The sequence below is a fragment of the Cinclus cinclus genome, chromosome 1, assembly GCF_963662255.1.
Source record: "Cinclus cinclus chromosome 1, bCinCin1.1, whole genome shotgun sequence".
Lineage (NCBI taxonomy): Eukaryota > Metazoa > Chordata > Aves > Passeriformes > Cinclidae > Cinclus > Cinclus cinclus.
Genome location: NC_085046.1, coordinates 80192253 through 80215501, shown reverse-complemented (window position 1 = coordinate 80215501; position 23249 = coordinate 80192253). Strand labels below are relative to the sequence as shown.

The 23249-nt window shown below is 41.2% G+C and overlaps 1 protein-coding gene across 1 annotated transcript in view; it reads right to left on the bottom strand.

The window, feature by feature from the left end:
* The window catches only part of CTNND2 (catenin delta 2), a 506399-nt gene that overhangs the window by 261218 nt on the left and 221932 nt on the right, over nt 1–23249 (bottom strand). The window contains exons 5-6 of the mRNA XM_062503028.1: nt 15706–15878; nt 6172–6736 (exon numbers count right to left, since the gene is read on the bottom strand). Coding sequence (XP_062359012.1) covers nt 6172–6736; nt 15706–15878 — 738 coding nt within the window. The remainder of the gene's footprint in view (nt 1–6171; nt 6737–15705; nt 15879–23249) is intronic.

The window sequence follows — 23249 nt, the reverse complement described above, 5'->3', positions numbered from 1 at the left end:
AATCCCAGAAACAGTCACTGGCACCAGTCTCCCAGTCATCTGGTTAAGATACTAGCAGCTTTATACAAGTTGAACCTATTTTCAGCAGTGCTGCACACTGATGCTCTTTGCCCAAAAACTTGTTAGACTGCAATATAATTTGATTTAACACCCCTCCAAAAGATCATTAGAAGGATCACTCAAACAATGTCCCTTATCAAGAATGGGAAGCAAAGGGAAAGGGGGTGATCAGTGAAAGAACAGTTTAGACACATTTCTTGTATTTGCTCACACTGGGAGCCAGCATCAAGTTCATTAGCTTGAAGATGCACAGGAGGCTTCTGTATTTGGCTCTTGTCAGTTATTCCTCTCCTATGAGAACATTAATTCCATGTAATCTAAATCTGAAAGATACAGGAGCAAAAATCATGGCAATAATAACGTATTTCAAAGTTATCCACCTTATTCCTTCTCCTTTCTTGCTGTACACTGTCCACTGTGGATACCTTTTCAAAGCTGGAATTGAGCACCTTTGTAAAGGTTCTACTTGTAGAAACATAACATTACATAACATAGCATTAGAAACATAACTGTTGCTAAAGAAATAGGTAGAATAAGTGACAAAGAAAATCAAAGTGAACTTTGAGTTGTGTATTTGTATCAACTCCAAACCAACACCAGCATATCTAGCCTCCAGGTTGGAAATGTGGAAACAAGTAATTTTCTGTCAGAAAGACACCAAAATCTGTGTTCTCATTAATATCTGAGATATTGTTGGATATTATGCAAAACTTCCACTTTGTTTTCTTATCTGAAAGAAAGTCTCAAAACAAAGAAGAGTAAAAGGAGAAAAAAACCCCTCTAAGATTGCAGTGTCTGTCCCAGAAGAAAAGAGCATTAACAGTGTTCTCATGTGTAAAGGCTCTGGCAACAGATAAAGGAATTTTCCAGCTAATAAAAACAAAGAAAAAAAAACTTAGAACAAATCTACGGAAAATTACTTTGGTTAAAATTAATAAAACAATTTGGGTCTCCCTATAAAAGAGATACTCACAGGATTCTATAAAAAGCCAGAATAGTTACAGAAAAAAACCGAGTGTCCTTTCTGTTCTGATCAATCACATAGATGGTCCAAGAGCTTATCTTAAAGCCAAAAAAAAAAAAATCCAAGTATTTTTCTTCCTTGCCTGTCCAAAAAAGTACAATGGCACATCAAACCTAGACTATTTTATTAGCTCAGCCCTGTGTCTCAGGTGAGGATTTAATTCTGGCGTGATTTAGACTCACTTTGGCTTTAAGTTAACAGAAATGCAGCTCTTCTAGCACAAATACAAGTACAGTGTGGTTTACTGGAGATCTCTAACACTTAACAAGATAATTTTTTCAAAGACGGCAATGAACTAGTAATATATAGATGATCCAGTATCTTCATACAATTGAAAGGAATCATCAATCCATGCCAGCGGTAATATACATCAGTTACTCATACAAAGTTCCTTAAGCTGTTCTGTGCCCCTATGACTGCACATTGACATGCTCTAACATGTCAACACTCACCATCAAATAGAAGTCCTGCCACAAACCCCAACAGGAAATAAGGGTTCAACATGTCATATGCAGTGAAAAGCCTACAGAAGGAGAAAGGGTAAAGGAAGGTCCTCAGCAAAGAGAGATGACTGAGGCAAAACATATGAAGAAGCAGAAGGAACCAATTAAGACCCTGATAAACTTAGAACTCTTTGCTGATTAAAGAGTACAAAGTATATTTTATGTATTAACCCATGCCACATTTTTATAAACTGGTGTTATTCTAATGTTAATACTACACTTGCATACCAGCAATCCTACTCAGAAAGGAAAAATTCTTTTCCATTTTGATTTTACAGGAACTTGAAAGAAGATTGTAAACACCAGGCTGAGCACTGAAGTTTTCAACACTGTAGCAGGGCTGTCTAGAGGGATGCTGCAGCTCTTGTTTCAGTGGAATGTGCTGCCACTATATGAAAGATAGCTGTGTAATATTCTTTCCATCTAACATTATATGAAGTGATTCACACCAACACTCATTTCTTAAACTTAATCTTTTAGTACAGCTTATGAAACGTGGTGCAGTCTTCAAGCAGGATTATCATCCTTTTAGTTTTTTGTAATAAAGAAATACAGAAAACTACTTTGCATTACTTTACATGTCCCTAGTCTTCCCTAAACCTAGATGAAGAGGCAGGAGTGGCTTTGTAACATTGGGGCTGCTCCTAGCCACATAACCAGAGGCACAAACCACCTGAACACCACACTCTGACTGCCTCCTTCTCCCTTTGCTCCTAAATAAACTACTATTAATATCACTACTCCTCTAGTACTGTCTGTCTGATTCTCCCCAGCAGGAGATGCTTCAGAAGAGCATGAAGAGTGAGCACCTGTGCTATGACCTGCCTCCTGAAAGAGTTTTCCCATGTTTCTGCTGCCTGCTGTCCTACACACTCCACCTTCCAGGCAATATGGGCTGCTTTGGTGACTTTGGCTCCCAGCAGCACTCCGAAGCTCAGCCCAGGTGCGGAAGCTGCAAGAAGGTATTTACAAACTGTACTTTCTGGATTTGGATCGCTGCTTGAACAGACGGTCGAATATGCTTTGGAGCAGTGCAGAGCAGAAAACTACTTCTAAAACTGTAATTGCAGATCATAGCAATGAAGCAGCTAGACTAAGAATAAACACAGCAAATGTACACTCACCAGAGCCACTATATACACATGTACACACACACACACACCCATACACACACACTTGGCATGGCAGCAGCTCAAATATAACTAGACTAAAAGCCATTTCTGAAGACGTTTCTAAGGTTACTCGGTTAAAACTGAGTCATTGCACGCTGTTGTATGTCTCATTTGAAATTCAGGATGAAGTCTAAGAATTACCATTCTTGTAATTTCAAGTTGTTTCATAATCGAATTTTTAGGAAATTAATATAAATAATGTCATCTCCTCAGTTAAATCTCACACAGATTATGATTTTGGCCACCCATGCAACTTCTTATTTGATTTTTTTTTATTTGATCTTATCTGAATGTCTTCTCTTTTAAATATCTAAGTCTGGCACTGACAGAGTTTGGCTCGTTTAGCACACTGAAACCCAGTAGTATTCATGAACTAGATAGCTCCAGGACAAATTTCTAGTATCATGCAAAAATAATTAAAATAAATGCATTATTTTTGTTTCTAGTAATTACTACAAATACTTATTTTTTCATTGCCAGGTATAAAAAAAGATTACTTAGTATAACATCATCCCTCTGATGACACATACATAGCAATGCAACTTCACATTAATCACAGCAGGCAAACCATCAATCAGTGCAATGTGACAACTGTTCTCTATTCTTCCTCCTCTCTCTCTCAAAATTTCCAAAAAACTTAAACTCATCTTTGGATGTTTTGAGCAAGAAGCAAAACCACTATTTATTGAACATTAGCTTTTCAAAATACAATTGCTTGCTCTCCTTCTCAATAGGTTTGATTTCTGACACAATGATTGAAAAACTCTTGTGAAAATATAATATACTTAGAGCTCAAATTCCAAACCCAATCTGAGCAAAAATGCTTACAAAAAAAAAAAAAAGAAATTAAGGTTGCCTTAGTAGTATCTGTAACATCTGATCCTGGCTAACTCTAAAGCATATGGTAATTTAAAGCCTGTGAGTAGTCCATTGGCTTCAGTGAATCCAGTGAAAGTCTAGAAGATTAGTCAGGCAATTAACACTGCTAGCAAATGTGTAACTCTGGGATGGCAGGGAGGCCAGAAGGAACATGCATAAGAATGACAGTGGAAAATAAGGGGTAGGAGCGCACAAAAGGAAACCTTTGCAAAAGAATGGATCATGTGATAGAGCTCCTTTCAAGGACTACTTGAAAGGCATGTCACCACTACGGAAAAAAAAAAAGAAAGGGTATTTACTAACAGACTGTTGCTTACACTGAGTCTTTCCAGTAGCAGTACTCTCTCTCTCCAGGTCTGTCACCTAATACTTACTCAAGTTACACGATTTTTCTAAAATAAAACAACGAGGGTTTTTGCATATCTTAAAACCAAATCCCTAAGAGAGGAGTGATCCAGTAGATTGTTAGGTTTGTTCTGATCAGCCCAACACTTGGCAAAGTTAGTGTTGCTTTATCAATTTTTACAAACTCAACAGCAAACTCAATTGGTCAGTCACTACTTCCCTCCCATAAGAAAATCCATATAAAAATACAGCAGCCATTTCCTAAATGCATGTATCCTCTATAGGTTTTTTCCTTCACCAAAGCCATAAATCAGTAAATCAGGCAACGCCCTGCAGCAGGCTTTAAAAAGATACAGGTTATGCAAGATGCAGGAGTCTTACCAAAAGCTTTCATTTAAAAGTAATCCAAGAAAATGAATGTCAGCTCCTTAACTTTTATTCAAAACAGAGTAGAAAATAGTATTAGGAATTTCTCTAGAAGCATTATTGACCAAGAAGCCCCCTAAACTCACGTTTCAACTTGGATCTACCTCAGGACTAACAGCTTCTGTAGCACTTCAGAGTCCTGATGCTGGACCTTATCCCCTACATAAAGAAGTTTTGCACTAAGATACCATGACAGATTTGATGCTGCAACACTATAAAGATGCCTTCTCAAAGATAACCAAAACCAAACTCCCAATACAACACAAATTCCAACGCTAACAGTCCATAAACAGGAAAAAAGTACTGTGCCTGTTAGAAACTTCCCAAAACAAAGACTTCTATGCTAGAAAAAACATAAGAAAAAGCAGGGAAATACTAATAGCTCATAGCCACAGGTATGTAAGTTTTAAATTGATTTTTTTCCCTTTGATGCTGACAGTTCCATCCATGCCTTTTTAGACTCAAACTCTTGCTATAGGATGAAGTTAGAAAACTCCCTAAAATAGAAAGTCTGGTGCAATTCTAAATTTCCACTGTACAAAGGCAGTATTTAATACTTGTGGCCAACAGTATGCTGGACTACAGCAGGAAGATGTTGCATTAATATAATTGCTAAATAAACCACTTATTATTCTGAGAGTCAGTATTTGACAACAGGCTTGATGTGAGATCCCAAGATCTTGAATTTTATGTTAATTTAATAATACTGTTACTTTATTAATTTAGAAATTAAAATACGGTGTTTTATATATATATATATAGAAAGCTTAAAAACCACTGCCCTTTAAATAGGAAAACAATCCAGCAAACAGTTCTTACAAGGAGATAGATCAAAACTGTGTTTTATTATTAGTTAATTCCATCTGTGTGTTTAGACACACTGGAATTATATAGGATGCCAACAACAGCTGGAGTGGGGGAGGGGAGGTGGGTGAGAGGAGAAAGGGGGGGTGAGGTCTTCACTCCAGTAAGAAACTTGTGTACCTAACTTATAAACTCAGCCTAACTTCTTTATGTATCCTATTTATCTTCAAATCTATTTATGTCACACAAGAGAACATAAGAGCATAGCAGCTGTTACTATAGCAATGAAACTGGAAATTTTGAGAACACAAAAAACCCACCCTTGAAGGATGCTCAGTTTAGCAAAGAGATGGTTTAGAGAACAGCGCACCAGCGTCTCACTTCTAGGATCTGCTCAAAGTCTGCGTTTACAGAGACATTAAAACAGCCTGTTCCCCAAAGAGCACTCGGAGCCAAATCACCACTACCTCTTACACGGCACGACTCGGTGTACCGCGAGTTCCTGCTAAGTAACCCCAAACTTGTCAGGTACGCCTGAGCCGCCTGTAAATCCGGGGAAGAGAGATTCCCTGCAAAAGGCTCAGAGGTTCTGATCGCGGCAGAGAAGAGATTCGCCATAGTAACAAAGCCCCCACCCGCACCGCGGGTCACCGCAGGGAGCGCGGCGAGCCCCGCACCCCCGGCAGCGCGCACACCTGCCCGGCGCCGGCAAGGCGGGACGAGCCGGGACAACTCAGGTACTTCGCTCAAGCGGCGGCAGGCGGCCTCTCCGGGCACGACCCGGGAGGAAACCCACCCGCATTTCCCCAAGTACCGTTCTCCTGTCCAACAGCCCCCGCTCGCTCCTTCCCTCCCTCCCTCCCGTCCTCAGCCGGCGGCCCTGCCACCCCGCCTCCCGCCGCCCCTCGCAGCCCCTTCCCCCGCCGCGGACCCGAGGCGCTGCCGGCCGCGGTATTACCTGCGAGGGAGCCGGGTCTCTGCAGGGTGGCGGTGGCGTACAGCTCCTGGGAGTGCTTGCTGTACTGATCGGCAGCGTGAACCAGCCGCTTGGTAGGCGACAGGGTGGCGTAAGTGCCGATGGTGGAGCTTAACTGGTGGATAGGAGAGGAGGAAATGTTAGACTGGACGGTGGGCGGGGAGGTCACTCGGATGGGGGACGGCGACAGTCCCGCCGAGGAGACGACGATGTTGATGGGCGAGCTGGTGCTGTAGGACTTGGCCAGGCGGCTGGGGGACTGCTTCGGGGAGGAGAGGCGCTGCGCGGTGGCGTAGGCGGCGCCCTCGGCGGCGGAGCCGGCCCGCGGCAGCTTGGTGGGGGAGCCGCCGGGCTGGGCGGGCAGCGGGGAGCTCACCCGCTGCGCCGGCAGCGTGGAGCTGGCGTAGTAGAGCGCGGCGGCGTGCTGGGGCTCGGGCAGGTGGAAGGCGCTGCCGTGGCTGGGCGCGAAGGGCTCCCGCGGCTGCGGGGCGGCGGGCGGCGGCGGCGGCTCCGGGCCGCCCGGGTGGGCGCCGCGGCCCCCCGGGCCCTGCTGCGGGAAGGAAAGGCAGAGGCGTCAGCGGCGGCGGGGCCCCGGCTCCCCCTGCCCTGCGCGGGGCGGTGCGGGCCCGCCGGCCGGAGCAGCTCCCCGGCCGCACGCAGCCCCTTCTCTGACCTCGAAGCAGGCCGGCGCCCGCGGGATTACGGGAGACCGTAATCTGCTAAAGCGTTTTCAGGGAAAAAAACAGCCGCCGGCTCGGGCCGAGAGGCGTCAAAACTCCTCCCGACGGCTGAAGGCGGCACCTGGCCGTGGGGCACAGCGCTCCGGGGCTCCGGTTCCGGGACGCGCTCGCCTGCCGACCCCTAAACCAGGCAGGGTTTAGCCCCGGCTCAAATACTTACGTACGTACATAAACACAGATATGTACACCCGCGCCCCTTTATTCTACATACATTGGAGAAGGGCGGCCGAAGCCTCGGAAAAGCCTTTAATCGAGTAACTTTCCTCGGTTGCAGCAATCTGTGTCCTTAAGAGGAGCGGCACCGCACCAAGCGCTCGCTGCCTCCGGTGGCCCCGGCCCCGGTAGAGGGCTGCAAGGAGGGGAAGCCGGGCCGGTGCACGCCAAGCTCCCCCGGCAGCACGGGAAGCGGCCGCCTCGTACTTAGTTACGCGGCACGAAGGGGGCGGGGGGTACGGGAGGAGCTGCCGGGGCCGGGCGCTTCCCTGGGCCGCAGCCAGCGGGGAATCTGCATAGGGAAGGAGGGAGAAAGCTGCCTGCACCGACCCGCTGGCCGCGGGCAAGGCAGCGCCGAGTCCCCCGTAAGACCAGTAATTGAGGGGGGCTGGGAAGAAGGAGCCAGAGAAAATCGTCGGAGGATGCTGCTTATGAGAAAATTTCGGTTCTGTGCCTGAGCCGCTTCTGAAGCCACAGAGGATGGAGCTCACCCTCACACACAGGCGGCTCCCCCTTTTTTTTTTTTTTCTTTTTATCGGCGATCTTAGTCTCTGTGAGTCTGGTAACATTAAAATCCTCTCATAACTGCACCCCGCAGTGAGTGAGAGCTCAGCGCTCTGTTGGAAGATGCACTGTTGGATTCAGATACTATTTTTTTTCTGGTTATGCAGGGGATTTACTTGAGACCTCAGAAAGTGCTCTGGATCCTCGGAGTTGACAGCATAGTCTGACCAGTTCTTTGCCCAAACACACAGGCACACCTCTCAGCTACTGATTTCCTTTAGCCAGAAGAAGCTTTAGAATGTGAGTAATGAATTTTGTGACTCAATTCAAAGAGGTGAATGCCAACAGCAGCATTGTTATACACTGAATAGCAATGTGGTTTTCCAGTAGCATCCTACAAAAAAGAAACAAGTGGGCAAAAGTGCCATGTTCCTGGTAGGAAATTTATCATCTGTACTAGGATAGTCAATAAAATATTTGGTCAGGGACTGAGGACAACATAACTAATTGGAGCAAAAAATAAACAAGATTCAAAATGCCAGAAATCTGTACTTCTTCCTATGTATGCCCACTGGAAATGTTTCTGTCTCTCTCTTTTTTTTGTTTTGTTTGTTTGTTTGGTTTTTTTTTTTTCGTTTTTTCCCACTTTTGGAGCCTGCCTCTCATTTTAAATGCTTTGTAGCTGGGGGAAGAATATGTATTTTCCTAGACAAAGACAAGAAACAATGCTTTGGAAAAACTCCTCCTGGAGCTTCGCTTCCAGTTGGTAGTAGCATGGAAGAAGCTACCACCACTGACATTGTTCAGGCTTCTCAAGAAAGCACTGCCAGATGCAAACCTCCCTGGCTTTGAGAGGTTTTGCACCTCACAGAGCAATGGCTTTGCACATAAATGAAATGTAAACTGCTCCCCTCCAGGTGCTCTGTATGGTGACTGCCAGGTGAGAAAGGGGCTCACAGATGGAAGTAGCTGCTCTCTTTTGACCTGGACTGTTCAGATTGCAGCAGAAAGAAACAAACACCACAGCTTTAAGTACAAGCCTTGACATTTTCATAAATGGTCAACAAGCTCAAGTTGCTTATTTGAAAGGCTCCTAACAAAAACCATGAAGGAAAACTGTGGGAACATCAGTCAACTTTTAAAAGCTGCTTTCATGCTGAGCTACTTACCGTATATGCTTTAAAGAAGGACTAATCTTCAGCTGACTGTCCAATAGTCTATTTGACAGGAGTACAGTTCTCATTTTCCAGGTTTAGACTATATGGTAACAACTTTCATTAAACAAAAACAGGCTGGCATGCTTTAAGACAACATGGACAAAGCAAATTCTGTACATAACAAAATGTCATTCAAACTAGCTACATTATCAATTGATATTTGTTAATAAATTTTACTTTTTGGACTGTTAAGTGGCATAATAATAATATTGTACTAAACACTGTTGTCTGTAATGTTACCAGAGCACCAGTTACTTCTTCAACATACTGGTAACTTTAACAGTTTGCTGTTGATCCTAAGGGTTTTAGGCAAGCACTGTCATCATATATACAAAATCTCTTTTCCTAATCTACTTCTACACTGCTTCATGTGTCAAGGATTTAGACTAATTAATTTCAAGTAAACCAGTATTATGCCATATTCCTAATAAATCTCTATAAAGCTGCAGGCATTCTGCAAGTACTAATTCAAAAAAACCCAAAAAATCCTATTTCATGATGATTTGTTATAGGAAACAAGGTGTAGTGGTGGTTCACAATAATTAAATGCTAAATTAAAAGTGCAGTGTATAGCACTTCCTAAAAAGCTAAGCATTTGCTCTGTGTGAAGGAGAGAACTTATGGATGAACAGATTGCAATGAAAACATTAGCATGCAGTATTTTCTAGGATGTGACTAATCTCAGACCTGTCTTAAATGTACCATGAGGTTCTTAGGTTTTTTTTTCAAAGGGCCAAGTGTGCAGTAACATTCTCCACACGTTTTCAGAGACAAAATGTGGTTTAGTTTTTCATTGTGTTTCTCCCTGTCTGTGGCTTAAGACAGATATAAAGACACGTCATTGTTCACTCTGCAATGTGACATACTTTATACAGAAGAATGAATTACAATGATATTTTTCCCTTATTTTTTCCATTTATTAATTTTTTTTTGGTCAAACTGATAACAAAACTGTGTTTAAGATGATAAACTAAGAGCATATTTGCTTCTCAGTAATTATATTCTCTACCATCAAGCCTGTTTCATAGATGTGAATAAAAATCATGGACTTTCTTACTACAGCCCTATGAATATCTATTCCAAGACCTAGGGGTTTAATTTCCCTGGCATGCCAACAAAACGCAGCCTTGCTTACTTGGATTCAATATATGGATTCTGGTATATCATTTCTGGAAGCTGGAATGTGTGAAAAAAAACCATGAGAAATTAACACGGCTATAAAAATATTTTCTTTCCCATTTAATGTTACTAAGATCATTTTCTACTGATACAAAACAGTATCTTTAAAGCTTCATTCAGAAAAGTATTAGGGATATCCAGTTAGGTTATAGGAGACTATAGAACAGTCTAACTGTTGTTTGCCTGTTCATTCAAGCATTTAATGCTCTGAATTCCAGGAAATTATTTTTTGGGGGGTTGGGTGTTTTTGTCGTTTTTTGTTTGTTTGTTTGTTTGTTTGTTTTGGGAGGGGGTTGTTGTTGTTTGGTTGTTCGTCTGTGGGGATGTTTTGTTGTTTTTTGGGCTTTTTTCTTTTGTTTTCTTTTTAAAGTCCAACTGATAATTTAACTTTTAACTTTAACCAAGAAAGAGTAAATAAAAGACTGCAACAGAAGATTTCTGCTCTATAGAGTAGAATTGAGAGGGGCAAATAACTGTGTTGACTTACTTATTCTGCAGAAAAGTTTTCATGGATAAGGAATTTAAAAATGGCTAGACAAAGTGAAAGTTTTGGGTCAGCTGCAAATTATGAATCAGTATATTGATTCTTGGAGATTGCTCCCAGAGGTTTGAATATGTCTCTGCATGCCCATCTTAGGTGTCTGGATGAACTTTAGTTTAGCAGTAAATGGCAGCACCAATTTTCAGCCCGTTTTGCTCGCTGGATCTCTTCACCCTTAAAATCTCAAACAAACTCACATCTGCTGAATACTAACATAGTCATATACAGTACACTGTGGTTCATGAGGAGACCCTTTCTCTTGATTTTAGGGAGGATTTTCCAAGTTGTGTGGAAAATCTTCCTCCAGCCCCCTGTGGCTTTTAAATACTGGTGTGTGTTGGTAGCTTTAGGCAGAAAACTTGTTCATCTTTACTAGGGTTTTCTAGAGACATTCCGTGGGTGAAAGTTCAGTTTCACAGTCTAAGTGTTCCTGTGACCTTTTTCAGACTGCTGGACTTGCCAGTCTGTTGAGGGCTACTTTTTTTCCTGTCAGCCCAAAGAACCTTCTATAAGGCTTCACTCAAGGCATCACTATGCTGCGGTCCGATGCCTCTGTCAACGCTCTTAACAAAGGGTAGAAGAGGGTATGGAAATTGCATAGCATTCTCTAGTCCTGGGATGCACCCTTCAGTCTTTGGGCAGGACCTATAGAAAGGCCTTTCTTCTGCAGGACTGCTTTAATGTCATATTTAAGTTCCTGACCTGACTAGGAGGATGCTACCTATGTTCAAATGCTCTTATACAGTAACAGATGGCAGACTATACCTCTGGATCCCTCAAATATGGCCTATTACATCTTTCTCCTGATTTTATTCCATTGTTCCATTCTAAAATTCCAGCACTACCAGGAAAATTTGTCAGCCTACCTGATCCTGCTCTCAAAGGTCATACATATAGATGAAGGTAAGTAATTGTAGTCTTCTACATCCACAAATAGAATTGTGTGAGATCTTTTCAGAGTGTCCAGAGATGGTCCATCTCCGTTTTTAAAGCAGCAGTGGAAGCTACAATCATTACCTATGGTAGAATCAAACCAGCATTGCAGATTTCCACTGCCATAATTTCTACTAGTGAATTGTTTTCCAAGTGCCATAATAAGAGTAATGTACCTTAAGATTTCATCTTGTTTCCTTTATGACAGAAAAATTCTTATGTTTATATTTGGAATCTAGATTTAAACATATTGTCATCAGACATACCTACTGGAAGGGAAATCTTCATTTTAGCTTTTGTCTGGGTAGGTTATCAAGCAGCCTGTTGCCTTGTGGCCAGTATGCAGTTTCTGCTTGAAAACTTAATGCGTTCTAGCACTCATTTGCTAGTGAGGTTTGGTGGTCTGATGAACAACAAACTTACAACTTGTTTATAGGAAAAAGGAGACAAGTTAGAACACTAACTGTAAAATGGGTTTTCAAGATTTTTAAATCACCTTTAATTTCCATCTACTTTTTTTTTTTTTAGGTTTTCCAATTCTGTGCCAGCTTATTCAGTCCAAAAGGATCAGGTACACAAGATAACACACACATAGGGATTTACCCGTGTTGCTGCCACAGCCTCTAAAAAGACTGCACTGTTACCAACAGCTAAATAAGTCCTTATACAGAACGTAAACTTCCTTTCCTGTCCCCTTGCAAACACATGGCAGAGCATGTGGAAAAACACTCTTTTTAGTACATGCTGTGTTTTATACTCTTAATATCTCTGCAACATAAGATGATCATTCTCAAGGTTGCACTAAACCTGGTTGGACACTGAATTTGAAAAGCAGTTATCAGTAGGGAAGCAGAGTAATTCCCTGCCACAGGAACAATTTTTGCTATGAAATTCTATCCCAGTAGTATTTAGAAGATAAAAGTTTTGTGTTCTAAAGTAGGCAAAGCATTGGAAAAACTCTATGATCTATAATAAACTCCACCAAATTGACAAAAATGTTAGATTGCACTTTGCAACACTATACAGGAAGTCCCAAGACTAATTAGTTTCTCTTTTTTATACAATTGCATTCTCACAAATTGTTCTTGCTGTCACAGCTGGCCTTGGGACAATTTACATTTATTTTGCAAGCATTTGGACTATCATTCATGTTGAGAGATAGCTATATTCCTTGCACACAAATACCAAAGGAAATTATCCCAATCTGAGAAGCTTCAGCTCCTGAGGCTTATTTTAATGATAATAAGTATAGCAAAACAATTCTTAGGATTGACATTTTTTCCCTTTAATTGAACGATCAGCAATGGTCATATTCAGAATTTTTTAATTTTGACTTTTCCTTCTCCTGTTTACGTCTTTTATTTACTTTTAATGGTATTAATTCATAGTTTATATGGTAGTTTGTTAGTATTTTCAAAATATATTTTAATTCATCCAAAGTTGTCAGGCTTCCTTTGCAGCACCATGGTGTGAAAAATTACTAAGTTCTCTGAACCATTATTCCTATTCCAGGAATACCTACCCTACAATGTGGAGGAAAGTAAGAAGAAAATCTACTTTCTGTCCTCTCATACCAAGAAAAACAAAGGATTGGAAATGTTGCCTTTATAACTTACTAATACCTTTCTGAAGTGAATCAGTTCTCTCAAGTTGATGGCTCATGAGAGCTTCTCAGACCTAAGCAATGTCTGATCAGTGTAATTTCAATGATAAAGATCCAGATCATTATTTTTCCCCTTTCATAAATTCATCTTTTTCTATCAATTAATATAATAAAATTTATATTATTGTATCTATTTCTAATATCTACAAAACTGTACAATTTTCCTTTGTGCCTTTAAAAAAAAAAAATCTTTCTCCTTCCCCTCTCTCTCACTTCTACTTTCTGTTTCTGTTGCTCTCAGGTAACCTGCTGTATTTCCATCATCCTATTTTTTCTAGTCTCCTTAAAGACTGCATCACAGTCTTTCAGACTAACCCCCCGGGTATGGTGCTTTTTAAAAAGCACAACTCTGGATCACACTATTTTCACCTGGAGAAACTGGCAGCCCATGGCATGGCTAGGGGCACTCTTTACTAGGTAAAAAACTGCCTGGGTGACCAAGCCTAGGGAATGGTCGTGAAAGGCTGCATCAAGTTGGTGGCCTGCCACAAGTGGAACTCCCCAGGGATCTGTGCTGTTTAATATCTGTATCAATGACTTGGACAAAGGGATGGAGTGCACCCTCAATCAGTTTGCAGAAAAAACCCAAGCTGGCTGGGAGTGTTAATCTGCTGGAGGGTAGGCAGGTTCTGCAGAGGGATCTGGACAGGCTGGATGGATGTGCTGAGGCCAGCTGCATGAGGTTTAACAAGGTGAAGTGCTGGGTCCTGCACTGTGGCACAACAGCCTCATACAGCTCTACAGGCTGGTGGAAGACTGGCTGGAAAGCTGCCCAGTGGGAAAGGACATGGGGGTGTTTCATCTGGCTGAAAATGATCCAGCCTGTGTCCAGGTGGCCAGTGGCATCCTGGCCTGGACCAGCAATAGTGTGGCCAGGACAGTGGCAGTGGTTGTCCCCCTGTACTCAGCACTGGTGAGTTAATATATCATATCATATCATATCATATCATATCATATCATATCATATCATATCATATCATATCATATATCATATATCATATCATATATCATATCATATCTCCAGTTTTGGATGTCTCAATGCAAGAAAGACATTGAGGTGCTGGAGCATGTCCAGAGAAGGGCTGCAGAGCTGGCAAAGAGTTTAAAGGAGCACAAGTCATATGAGGAACAGCTGAGGGAGCTGGGGCTGTTTAGACTGGAGAAAGAGAGGCTCAGGGGAGACTTCATTGCTCTCTACAACTGCCGGAAAGGAGGCTGTACCAAGGTGGAGGTTGTTCTCCCAGGCAACGAACAACAGGACAAGAGGAAATGGCCTCAAGCTGCACCAGGTGAGGTTCAGGTTGGACATCAGGAAGAATTTTTTTCACTGAAAAGGTTGTCAAGTATGTCATTCCTGACGGTATTTAGAAGACATGCAGATGTAGCAGCTGGGGACAGATTCACTCATGACCAGTGCTGGGTTAATATTTGAACTCTGGTCTTAGAGGTCTTTTCCAGTGTAAAAGAGTCTGTATATATATATTACCAAAAAAAAAAAAAAGCACCTACCCAATTTGAAATTCAATTTAACTGTGCTTTATTTCATTTTTCAGTCTTGGAGAATAGGGAACTTTTCTGAGCAAATTGAGAGAATAGAATATTGTATGTCTCTCAGTATCCCACAAACTCTGCAATGACTCTAATACTTGAAATCTCTTAGCAACTTAAGGCTTTGAAATTCAAATAACTACTCTCTTTTACAGAATTCTGAACTGCAAAATGTCCTGGTATCACACTGAGATGACCTGCTTTGCTAGGAAGGTTAGCATCTAAACAGAGAAAATAGCCTGTGCTGACCAGTACAACCCAGTTAGACTTTGTTTATGTACAGAGGCACGAACGCTTCTTGAAATTTTTGTCTAAACTGAAGCTTAACATTCTACTGAGAGGCTTTGATGTCCCAGCGAAAAACACTGGTGAGAGGATTGCATCTCAGAGTGAGGAGGGATGGTTCAGACAGGTAGAGGGATTTACAAAGTTTTCATGAGTATCTGAGACAATCTTTCAAAATGTTTCAAATATAGAGGTGACTTTCCTACAATATGTGATGAAAAAAATGTTTCCTATACTTGAGATGAGGCCATACCACCACGTGATGCATGGTATCCCAGGCAGGTTTCACATCTGGCTTTGTTTCTGTTTCTTGGCACTTACTGTTTTCAGTAATGTGCTCAGACAAATGCTGGCAGGTCCTAGACTTTAGGATGGACTCCTAATCAGCACAGTCACAGAAATTTGCTGTGAAAATTAAATGCTTGAACATGCTATTACCAAAATATATATGCAAGCAAGTATATCTGGCATTCAGATCTCCTTGTTAATCAGGATTACTTTATTACTATGCAAGTCGACCCACCGGAGATTTGCGAAAATCAAGATGGTAACTCCACCCTGCTGCAGGTGTGTTGAACAAGACAAGAAAGTAAACACAGAATTTCAGGTGTGGGAAGCACCAAACAGCTCCTTCCTGGGAGCTACTCCACACAATTTCAGGTGTGAAAGACCATGATTGCTTAGGACACGTACCTGGCTGTAGCTCTGGATGGCACCTCTGGCCTGACTGCTGCGGGATGGGAGCTGGGCGGACGCTGTTTCACCCAGGGCCAGGGTCTGGTTGCTGTGGTAGCTGGCTGAGTACTGGAAGGATCCTTCAGGTTTGGAATTGAGCTGGAGTGCACTCTGGGAGAGGAGGCTGGGTCCTGTGGAGACAGGATTTGAGAGCAATCAGAAAGCCTCAGTGAATGAACATACCTGCATTATCTGTCAAGCGAGTCTTGAAATTATCAGGTGGACCTGGCTTCAGATTTTCAGAATTTGACTTTTCAGTAATAAAAATACATGCATTATTTTGCTTTCTTACCACTCAGTCACCACGTTCAAGCAACAGACCACAGTGTTTTCTTTGCAAGAAATGTATGGTTTTGACTGGTAAAGAAATTCTATGCCTGAACAAATCCAACTGTACTATTTGATAAAGAACTCCTGCTTTCCAATTCAGAATAGTTGATGAGGGGTTTTTTTCCCCTAAGGATAAGCCTTGTTTATTTCTCTTAATTATATCCAGTCCTTCTGCCTGGGAAATGCTAACTTGTCCCCCTCTGAGCCCCCAGCACATTAGATGTATTGATTACTGCCACTGCCCTGTACACAGAGTGATGTAATACTTCGGTGCCTGCAGGGTTGGATGGCAGGCTTGAAAATAATAATTGTTCTCATCATGCAGGACACACCCTGATCCCATTGAATCTTTGACATCCATTTTTCAGCTATCTTATCTTCCCCACCACAGCACTGCACAGCAGGAGAGCCAAGTACAGGCAGCAAGCCTAAACTGCAGCTGCCAGACTGAAGGGCATGTCAGGACCATGAACACTGGCACTTTCCACAATTATTTAGTAGTTCTGTGAAACTAAAACATGTTCTAATCTCCATTAGGTTCACTTAGAAGTGATTTAGCTTACCACATGCATCTAGCAAATTTCCCCATTTTTCCACACACAAATCAAGTGCACCTGCAGCAGATTTGCAGATGACACCAAGCTGAGTGGTGCAGTTGCCACACCTGAAGGATGAGCTGCCATCCAGAGGGACCTGGACAAGCTTGAGAAGTGGGCCCATGGGAATCTCATGAGGTTTGACAAGACCAAGTGCAGAGTGCTGCTCCAGGGCTGGGGTATCCCCTGGTATCAACACAGGCTGGGGGATGAACAGATCCAGAGCAGCCCTGCCCAGAAGGACTTGGGAGTGCTGGAATGGCTGGATATGACCCAGCCATGTGCACTCACAGCCCAGAAAGCCAATCCTATCCCGGGCTGCATCCAAAGCAGACTGGCCAGCAGGGGGAGGGACGGGATTCTGCCTCTCTTGTCTAGTGAGACTCCACCTGCAGGGCTGCATCCAGCTCTGGGGCCCCCAGCACAGGAAGACCATCTGTTGGAGCAAGTCCAGGGGAGGGTCACTAAGTTAGATGGAGCACCTCTCCTATGATGAAAGGCTAAGAGGATTGGGATTGTTCAGTCTGGAAAAGTAAAGGCTTCAGGGTGACCTAATTGTGGCCTTCCAGCACCTGAAGGGAACCTACAAGAAAGATGGAGAGAGAGTTTTTATAAGGACATGTAGTGACAGCAATGCCTTCACATTGACAGAGTAGCTTTAGATTAGCTGCTAGGAAGAAATTCTTCCCTGTGGTGGTGAGACAATGGCACAAGTAGTCCAAAGAAGCTGTGGATAACCCAGCCCTGGAAGTGTTCAAGGCCAGGTGGGATGGAGCCCTGAGGCACTTGGTCTAGTTGAAGATGTCCCAATCCATGGCTGGGGGTTGGAACTAAATGATCTAAAAGGTTCTTTTTGACCCAAACCATTCTGTCATTCTATGATACAGAGAGAGCTACATTAAAGAATACACACTTAATCCTCTCTCTGTCTTCACTGATATTAGCTTCTTTCAGTGTCTGGGCCCAGGAAGTGAAATAGAAGAGGAAAATAAAGGGTTATTATACCTTGGCCATTGCATAGGTTACCTTCAATCCAGCAGCTGCCATCTATAGCATACTCAGTGGCTGAGCAGGGATGGCAGGTTCATCTTCTGGTTACCCCTAACAAGCTCATGAGAGCACAAAAGGTCACACAAGCCTTAAGAGATGTGAAATGATTACAGTGCTTTTGCTCCTACAAAACATGCATCACGTTCAGTTTTAAACAGAATCACAATGAAAAAATTCCAATGAATTTACCAGAAATAATTTCCAGTACATTGCTGATACAAAGGCAGTTTTTATGACCTTCAAGTCTTTGCTATGAGGATGCAGAACCGTTCCAAAAAGATTTCCACTTAGAAAATGTGCAAACAACCCCACCCCTGAATTACATGCAGAGTATTTCTTCCTCTAGCCTATTTCTCAGAAATGGCAGAACCATTATAACGGCTATTTTCCAAATCCAACCTGAACCGCTCATATTATAAACAAATCATAGTAGGCTCTGTTAAGAGGAAGTGCTTACATCTAAATGTAGACTGAGTTTTTGACAGTATTTTACATATCAACACAATTCATACTGCAAAATCAAGTAAGTTCTGGGCCCTGTATTTTCCTTACAAGTACAGAAGGAGGTAGAGCTCCATGTATGCTGTGAGGCCGGTAAAAATGTATCACATCCACAGGAGAGCTGAATTTCATCATCTATGGGTGCATATAAATCCAGCCTTTGCTACTTTCCATTCCCTGGCTCTGTAAATAGGGTTTATTTAGCATTTTCCATTTAACTGGTTTTGATGTAAAATTTCTTTAATGAAAGAAATAGTTTCACAGGTTCATTTTTTTTATTTTAAGAGGATAAAGAAAATACATGCTTAGTTCTATAAAGATCTGTAGGGTTTATTTCAATCTTTTGGATTTTGAATTTTCACTGAGTATTTTTCTGTGATCAAGTGATGAACAAGATCAAGTTCAGAAATTTCACAAAAGCCTAACTTCCCCATGAGAAGCAAAAGTTGCAAGAAGAAAGCATTTTTTGTGCATGAAAGTGTTTGTACTCATTCTGAAAGTAATTATGCTGTGACATTTCTAAAGCTTAAATAATGATTAAACTATCACATGCTATGAATGCAATATGTTTAAATTTTCATTGCATCTGGCTTTCAAATGCTGCTTTCATATTACTGTGGCTCACTAGGGGATTTACATTGCCAGCTAGAAACACATACATGGGTTCCCTGCACCATTTAGTTTAAACACTGTCATGCACTTAAAGAAACTTATCCAATCCCTTGAAAAAAAGAATGTAAAAAATTTGGCACATAGTTTGAAGTTCACTAAAATACTGGTTTTATTTAGCAGCTGTTATTTTGTACCTTAACAAGCAGTAATGAACAATTAAAACGTACATACATTTCAATAATTACAAAGTTATTTGAGAGAGACATACTTTAAATAAACCTAGAATTTTAAATAAGCCCAAGCAACTGTAGAATAGAGTAGTGGCTGCTCACCTGTAAATAGCAAAGCTCTAAATAAAGCATACAAACTAGAAGATACGTTTGAGACCAGTCAATGTGACCATGAAAAAACACAAGTTCATTTTTCAGGGACTACAAGCAATCTTGAGCTTGGTGAGCTCTTTTGCCAGCTCCCTCAGCACCCTCTGGTGAATCCCATCCTGCCCCATATACCTTGTGAGTGTCTGTGTGGCACAAGAAGTCACTCACAGCTTCCTCCTGCATTGCAGGAAGTCTGTTCTGCTCCCCGTGCCTGTCTACCAGCTCAGTTTGTCCTGAGGATAACTGGTCTTTCTGATAAAGACTGAGGCAAAGAATGCATTAAATACCTCAGCCTTTTCCTCATTCTTGGTGACAATGTTCCCCCTCCCGCCCAAATCCAATAATGGATGGAGATTTTCCTTTGCCCTCCTCTTGTTGTTAATGTGTTTATAAAAACACATTTTATTATCTTTCACAGCAGTTAATAGATTGAGTTCTACCTGAGCTTTTGCCTTTCTCATTTTCTCTCTGCGTGTCCAAATGACATCTTTGTAGACTTCCTGAGTTTGCCTACCCCTTCTTCCAAAGGTCGTAAACTCTCCTTTTCCCCCTGAGTTCCAGCAAAAGCTCCCTCTTCAGCCAGGCTGGTCTTCTTCCCCATCAGCTCATCTTTTGGCATATAGGGAAGGCCTACTCCTGCACCATTAAGATTTCCTTCTTAAAGTGCGTCCAGCCTTGCTGGACCCCTTTTTTCTTAGGGTCAGTTTCCCAAGGGGAAGTCTGATAATATTTAAGTACAATCAGTATTTGTGATACATATTTAAACTACAGGAGAGGAAGTTAAGGTTGCAGGAGTGTAGATTAATTCCATTACATACTCAGAGATCTCTATATTTTTTCTGTCTCACATTGTAGCACCATTGCTATCACAAAGGTAAATAGATGAATGTGGGTTTCTTGTAAAGGAGGAACTCCCAAAAAGAACACAGAAATTGCTCTCTTGGGGATATCACTGACAATCTATCCCTAGTGTCTGCCTGTCAAACATCTGAAAAGTTGCTCCTGGGTCCTAATCCTTAGACTGCAGTATCTCAGGGAATACTTCAAACATTTGAGCTTTACAGTATCTAACAATCCAAGATAATACTATGGCAACAGTATGGTGAATCTCCAAAGCAAACAAACAAGCAAACAAACAAATAAAAAGGCTGAATTATGAAACAGGATTAATTAATTACACTACAGAGCAGAATTTATTGTGGAATAAGTATTCAATAATATATTATTTCGTAGATGTTCCATTATAAAATAAATATTAGATAATGACAAGTTACATACAGCGCTAAATTATTGCAAGGTAAGGGTATGATTAATTCAGTATTCCAAATCTGTGCAATAATTACCTCTGAATTGGATAAAATAATGACAGTACAAACAACAGAAACATCTACCTAGTCGCCCTTCATGGGGTAATTGCATGTTTGTTACCTCAGTTTTTCATATGAAGTTGCAAACAAAAATAGCAGGCAAGTGAAAGGAGAAGGGTTTTTTCTTCTCCTTGAGATATAAAGTCAGTTGACTTCCCATTTGCTTCTCCAAGTAAGTAGTAAAGTGTAGCACTACTATTGTGCTATACATCTCCATTTGGTCAGTCATCTATTACAATGCCAGTTCTAATTGACAAAGGAAATAGACCAAAACGTGCTCGAACGACCATTTAATTAGCTCCCATACCAATTATAAACAACACTTCACTCACCTTCGATCAACTGACAAAAGTAGTAATGATAAATTATAGAGTAAGTGTAAATAAAGTGTTTTTAATTAGTGTAATTAATCACTTCACACATTCTTCAACCTGCTTTGCTCATTTGGATAACAGTTGAAAGAAAAACACTGGCAAAGCTCCTTTAATGTCCTTTAAACATTCATTTACAGAGTTAATAGGTTGAGGTGCCTCACATCCCATCGAGAGGAACCACCTCCTAACTGTTAGTATATGCCTAATTAAAGATCTCAAATACCAAAAACTCATCACTTACTTGTTTCTTCACCTCCCAGGTCATTTAGTTTGAGTGCAAAATATCGATTCCTACCCTACAACCTACTTTTTTGTTAGTTCATTAAAATGTCTGTACTCCGAGTAAGCAGTTGCCAACCTCTCCTAAAGCTGAGTTGTATTTGTTTACCAGTGTTGCAAAGGAATGGTTAATTTTAAAAGAAGAGCATAACAAGAGAGAACTTTTGATGGTAACCTGCTGGTGTCCTTTCACAGTATCTGACATTAGAGAAGAGGTGATGATAGTTAATGACAAGGTGGACAGACCTACTCCTGGTGATACTAAATTCTTTGGCATCTCACTGGTACATCCTGTTTTCTAAGTCCTGCTCCCAGAATTAAGCTGCTCCATCTAGAATGAGGAGTAAACTCTCCTTCCAAATCAGAAGGGTAAGGAACACTTATTTCTCTGTTTTAACCCCCTCTGTTGCACTATGCCCTATTTTTGAGGTCATCTGAAACATTCTTTGAAGAAACTCTCTCTTGCCAAGATGATTTAGGAAGGTTTTGGAAAGCAGAGGAATTGAGTGAGCAGCTGGGAGGCCCCGCACGTACCACAGAGGGTGGCAAGAAACAGTGACAATGCCACATAGGTACAGACCTTCTCCTTTTTCGAGTCTCCAGGGAAGTTGTGAGAAATGCAAGGCAAAAATAGCAGAGGTATGGGGCAATGAGGAAAGTCCTTGGGAACTAGATGACAGAACTTTTTGGCAATCATAAAAAGAAGACATTTTCTTAATTACAGACAGAAAAGGGAGAGATTAAACCAAGGGAAAACTTATGATCTGCAGTTGAAAACGCAACTTGTCAGCTGCAAATGGTCAAACAGACTCCAGAAAAAGAAGGGTTTTCAAGGCACCTGTTAGTCTGACCTCAAGTAGAAGATAACAAGCAGCTCTCCTATAACAACAGTAATAAGCATGGCTCCCATTCTCCCTCCATATCTTAGACCAGAACTAGAATAGGTCTAGGAAAATATTTCAACGTCTGCCTTCTAGGAGATATTAATTATTAAATATATCACTAGCTTTATATTACAAGAAAAAATGCTAAGGCTGCAATATAGCAAAGGAATTCCATATCCCAGAAATGAAAGAAATTGAAGGGCAAAAAAAGGCACGGGGAGGGAGGAGGGGGGACACCAACTGCATACTTAAAATGAAGAAATAAATGGTAATACTTTAAATGCTTAATCACAAGCAGCTCCCTTGTTATGAACCAAACACATCTCTTTAGATGAGAGGCAGCAATTCTAAAATGAGTACACTGAAAACAAACTTGTTTTACAAAAAAGGATAGTAATTTATATGCAATGCCACGCTCTACCAGCATTAAGAGGGCTATGTTCTACCTACAAATACAGAAAAGGGCTTTAGTACTGCTATAGAACATATTCTTAGGTACTGGAAAATAGGATTTTGTGGAATGCATTCACAAGTGTGGAGTAAGTTTTCATCCAAGAATTCTATGAATGATATATATCTGGAGAAATTATGCAAAAACTAGGCAGATACCATTATATAAGTGAACAATACAAGTATATCCCTTCTAACTCTCCTTCTGACCTAATTTCTAATGGAAAGAAAGATGAAGAACACTTTATTTCAAAAGTAAGTGAACTGGAAATAGAAACTAGTTTCATTAGCTGCTGATTATCTTATGCTTTTCACACAAGGTAATGCTTCTGCCAATACTGTAAGAAGGAAACAGAGGCATCTTCTAGAATTTGAAATAATAAATCTCTACTCCAAGGGATAGCAAAGCACCATAAATGTCCACAAAAAGTAGCAGCAAAACCTAAGACTTGAAGGGCATAGAAAAAAATTAAGTTTGCATTCCACTGCAACAGTAATTTTTTTTTTTTTCATTCCTTAAAATACTTTTTTTTAACCTCATGGAACATGGTAACATAGCAAAGTTTAAGTAACCCTGACATAATAGAGTAACTTCGGTGTTAATCAGATAGTGTGTGTTTTGCTTTTTATACCATATCATGCATAGAATTACTCCAGATGTTTGTATGAAATGTAAAAC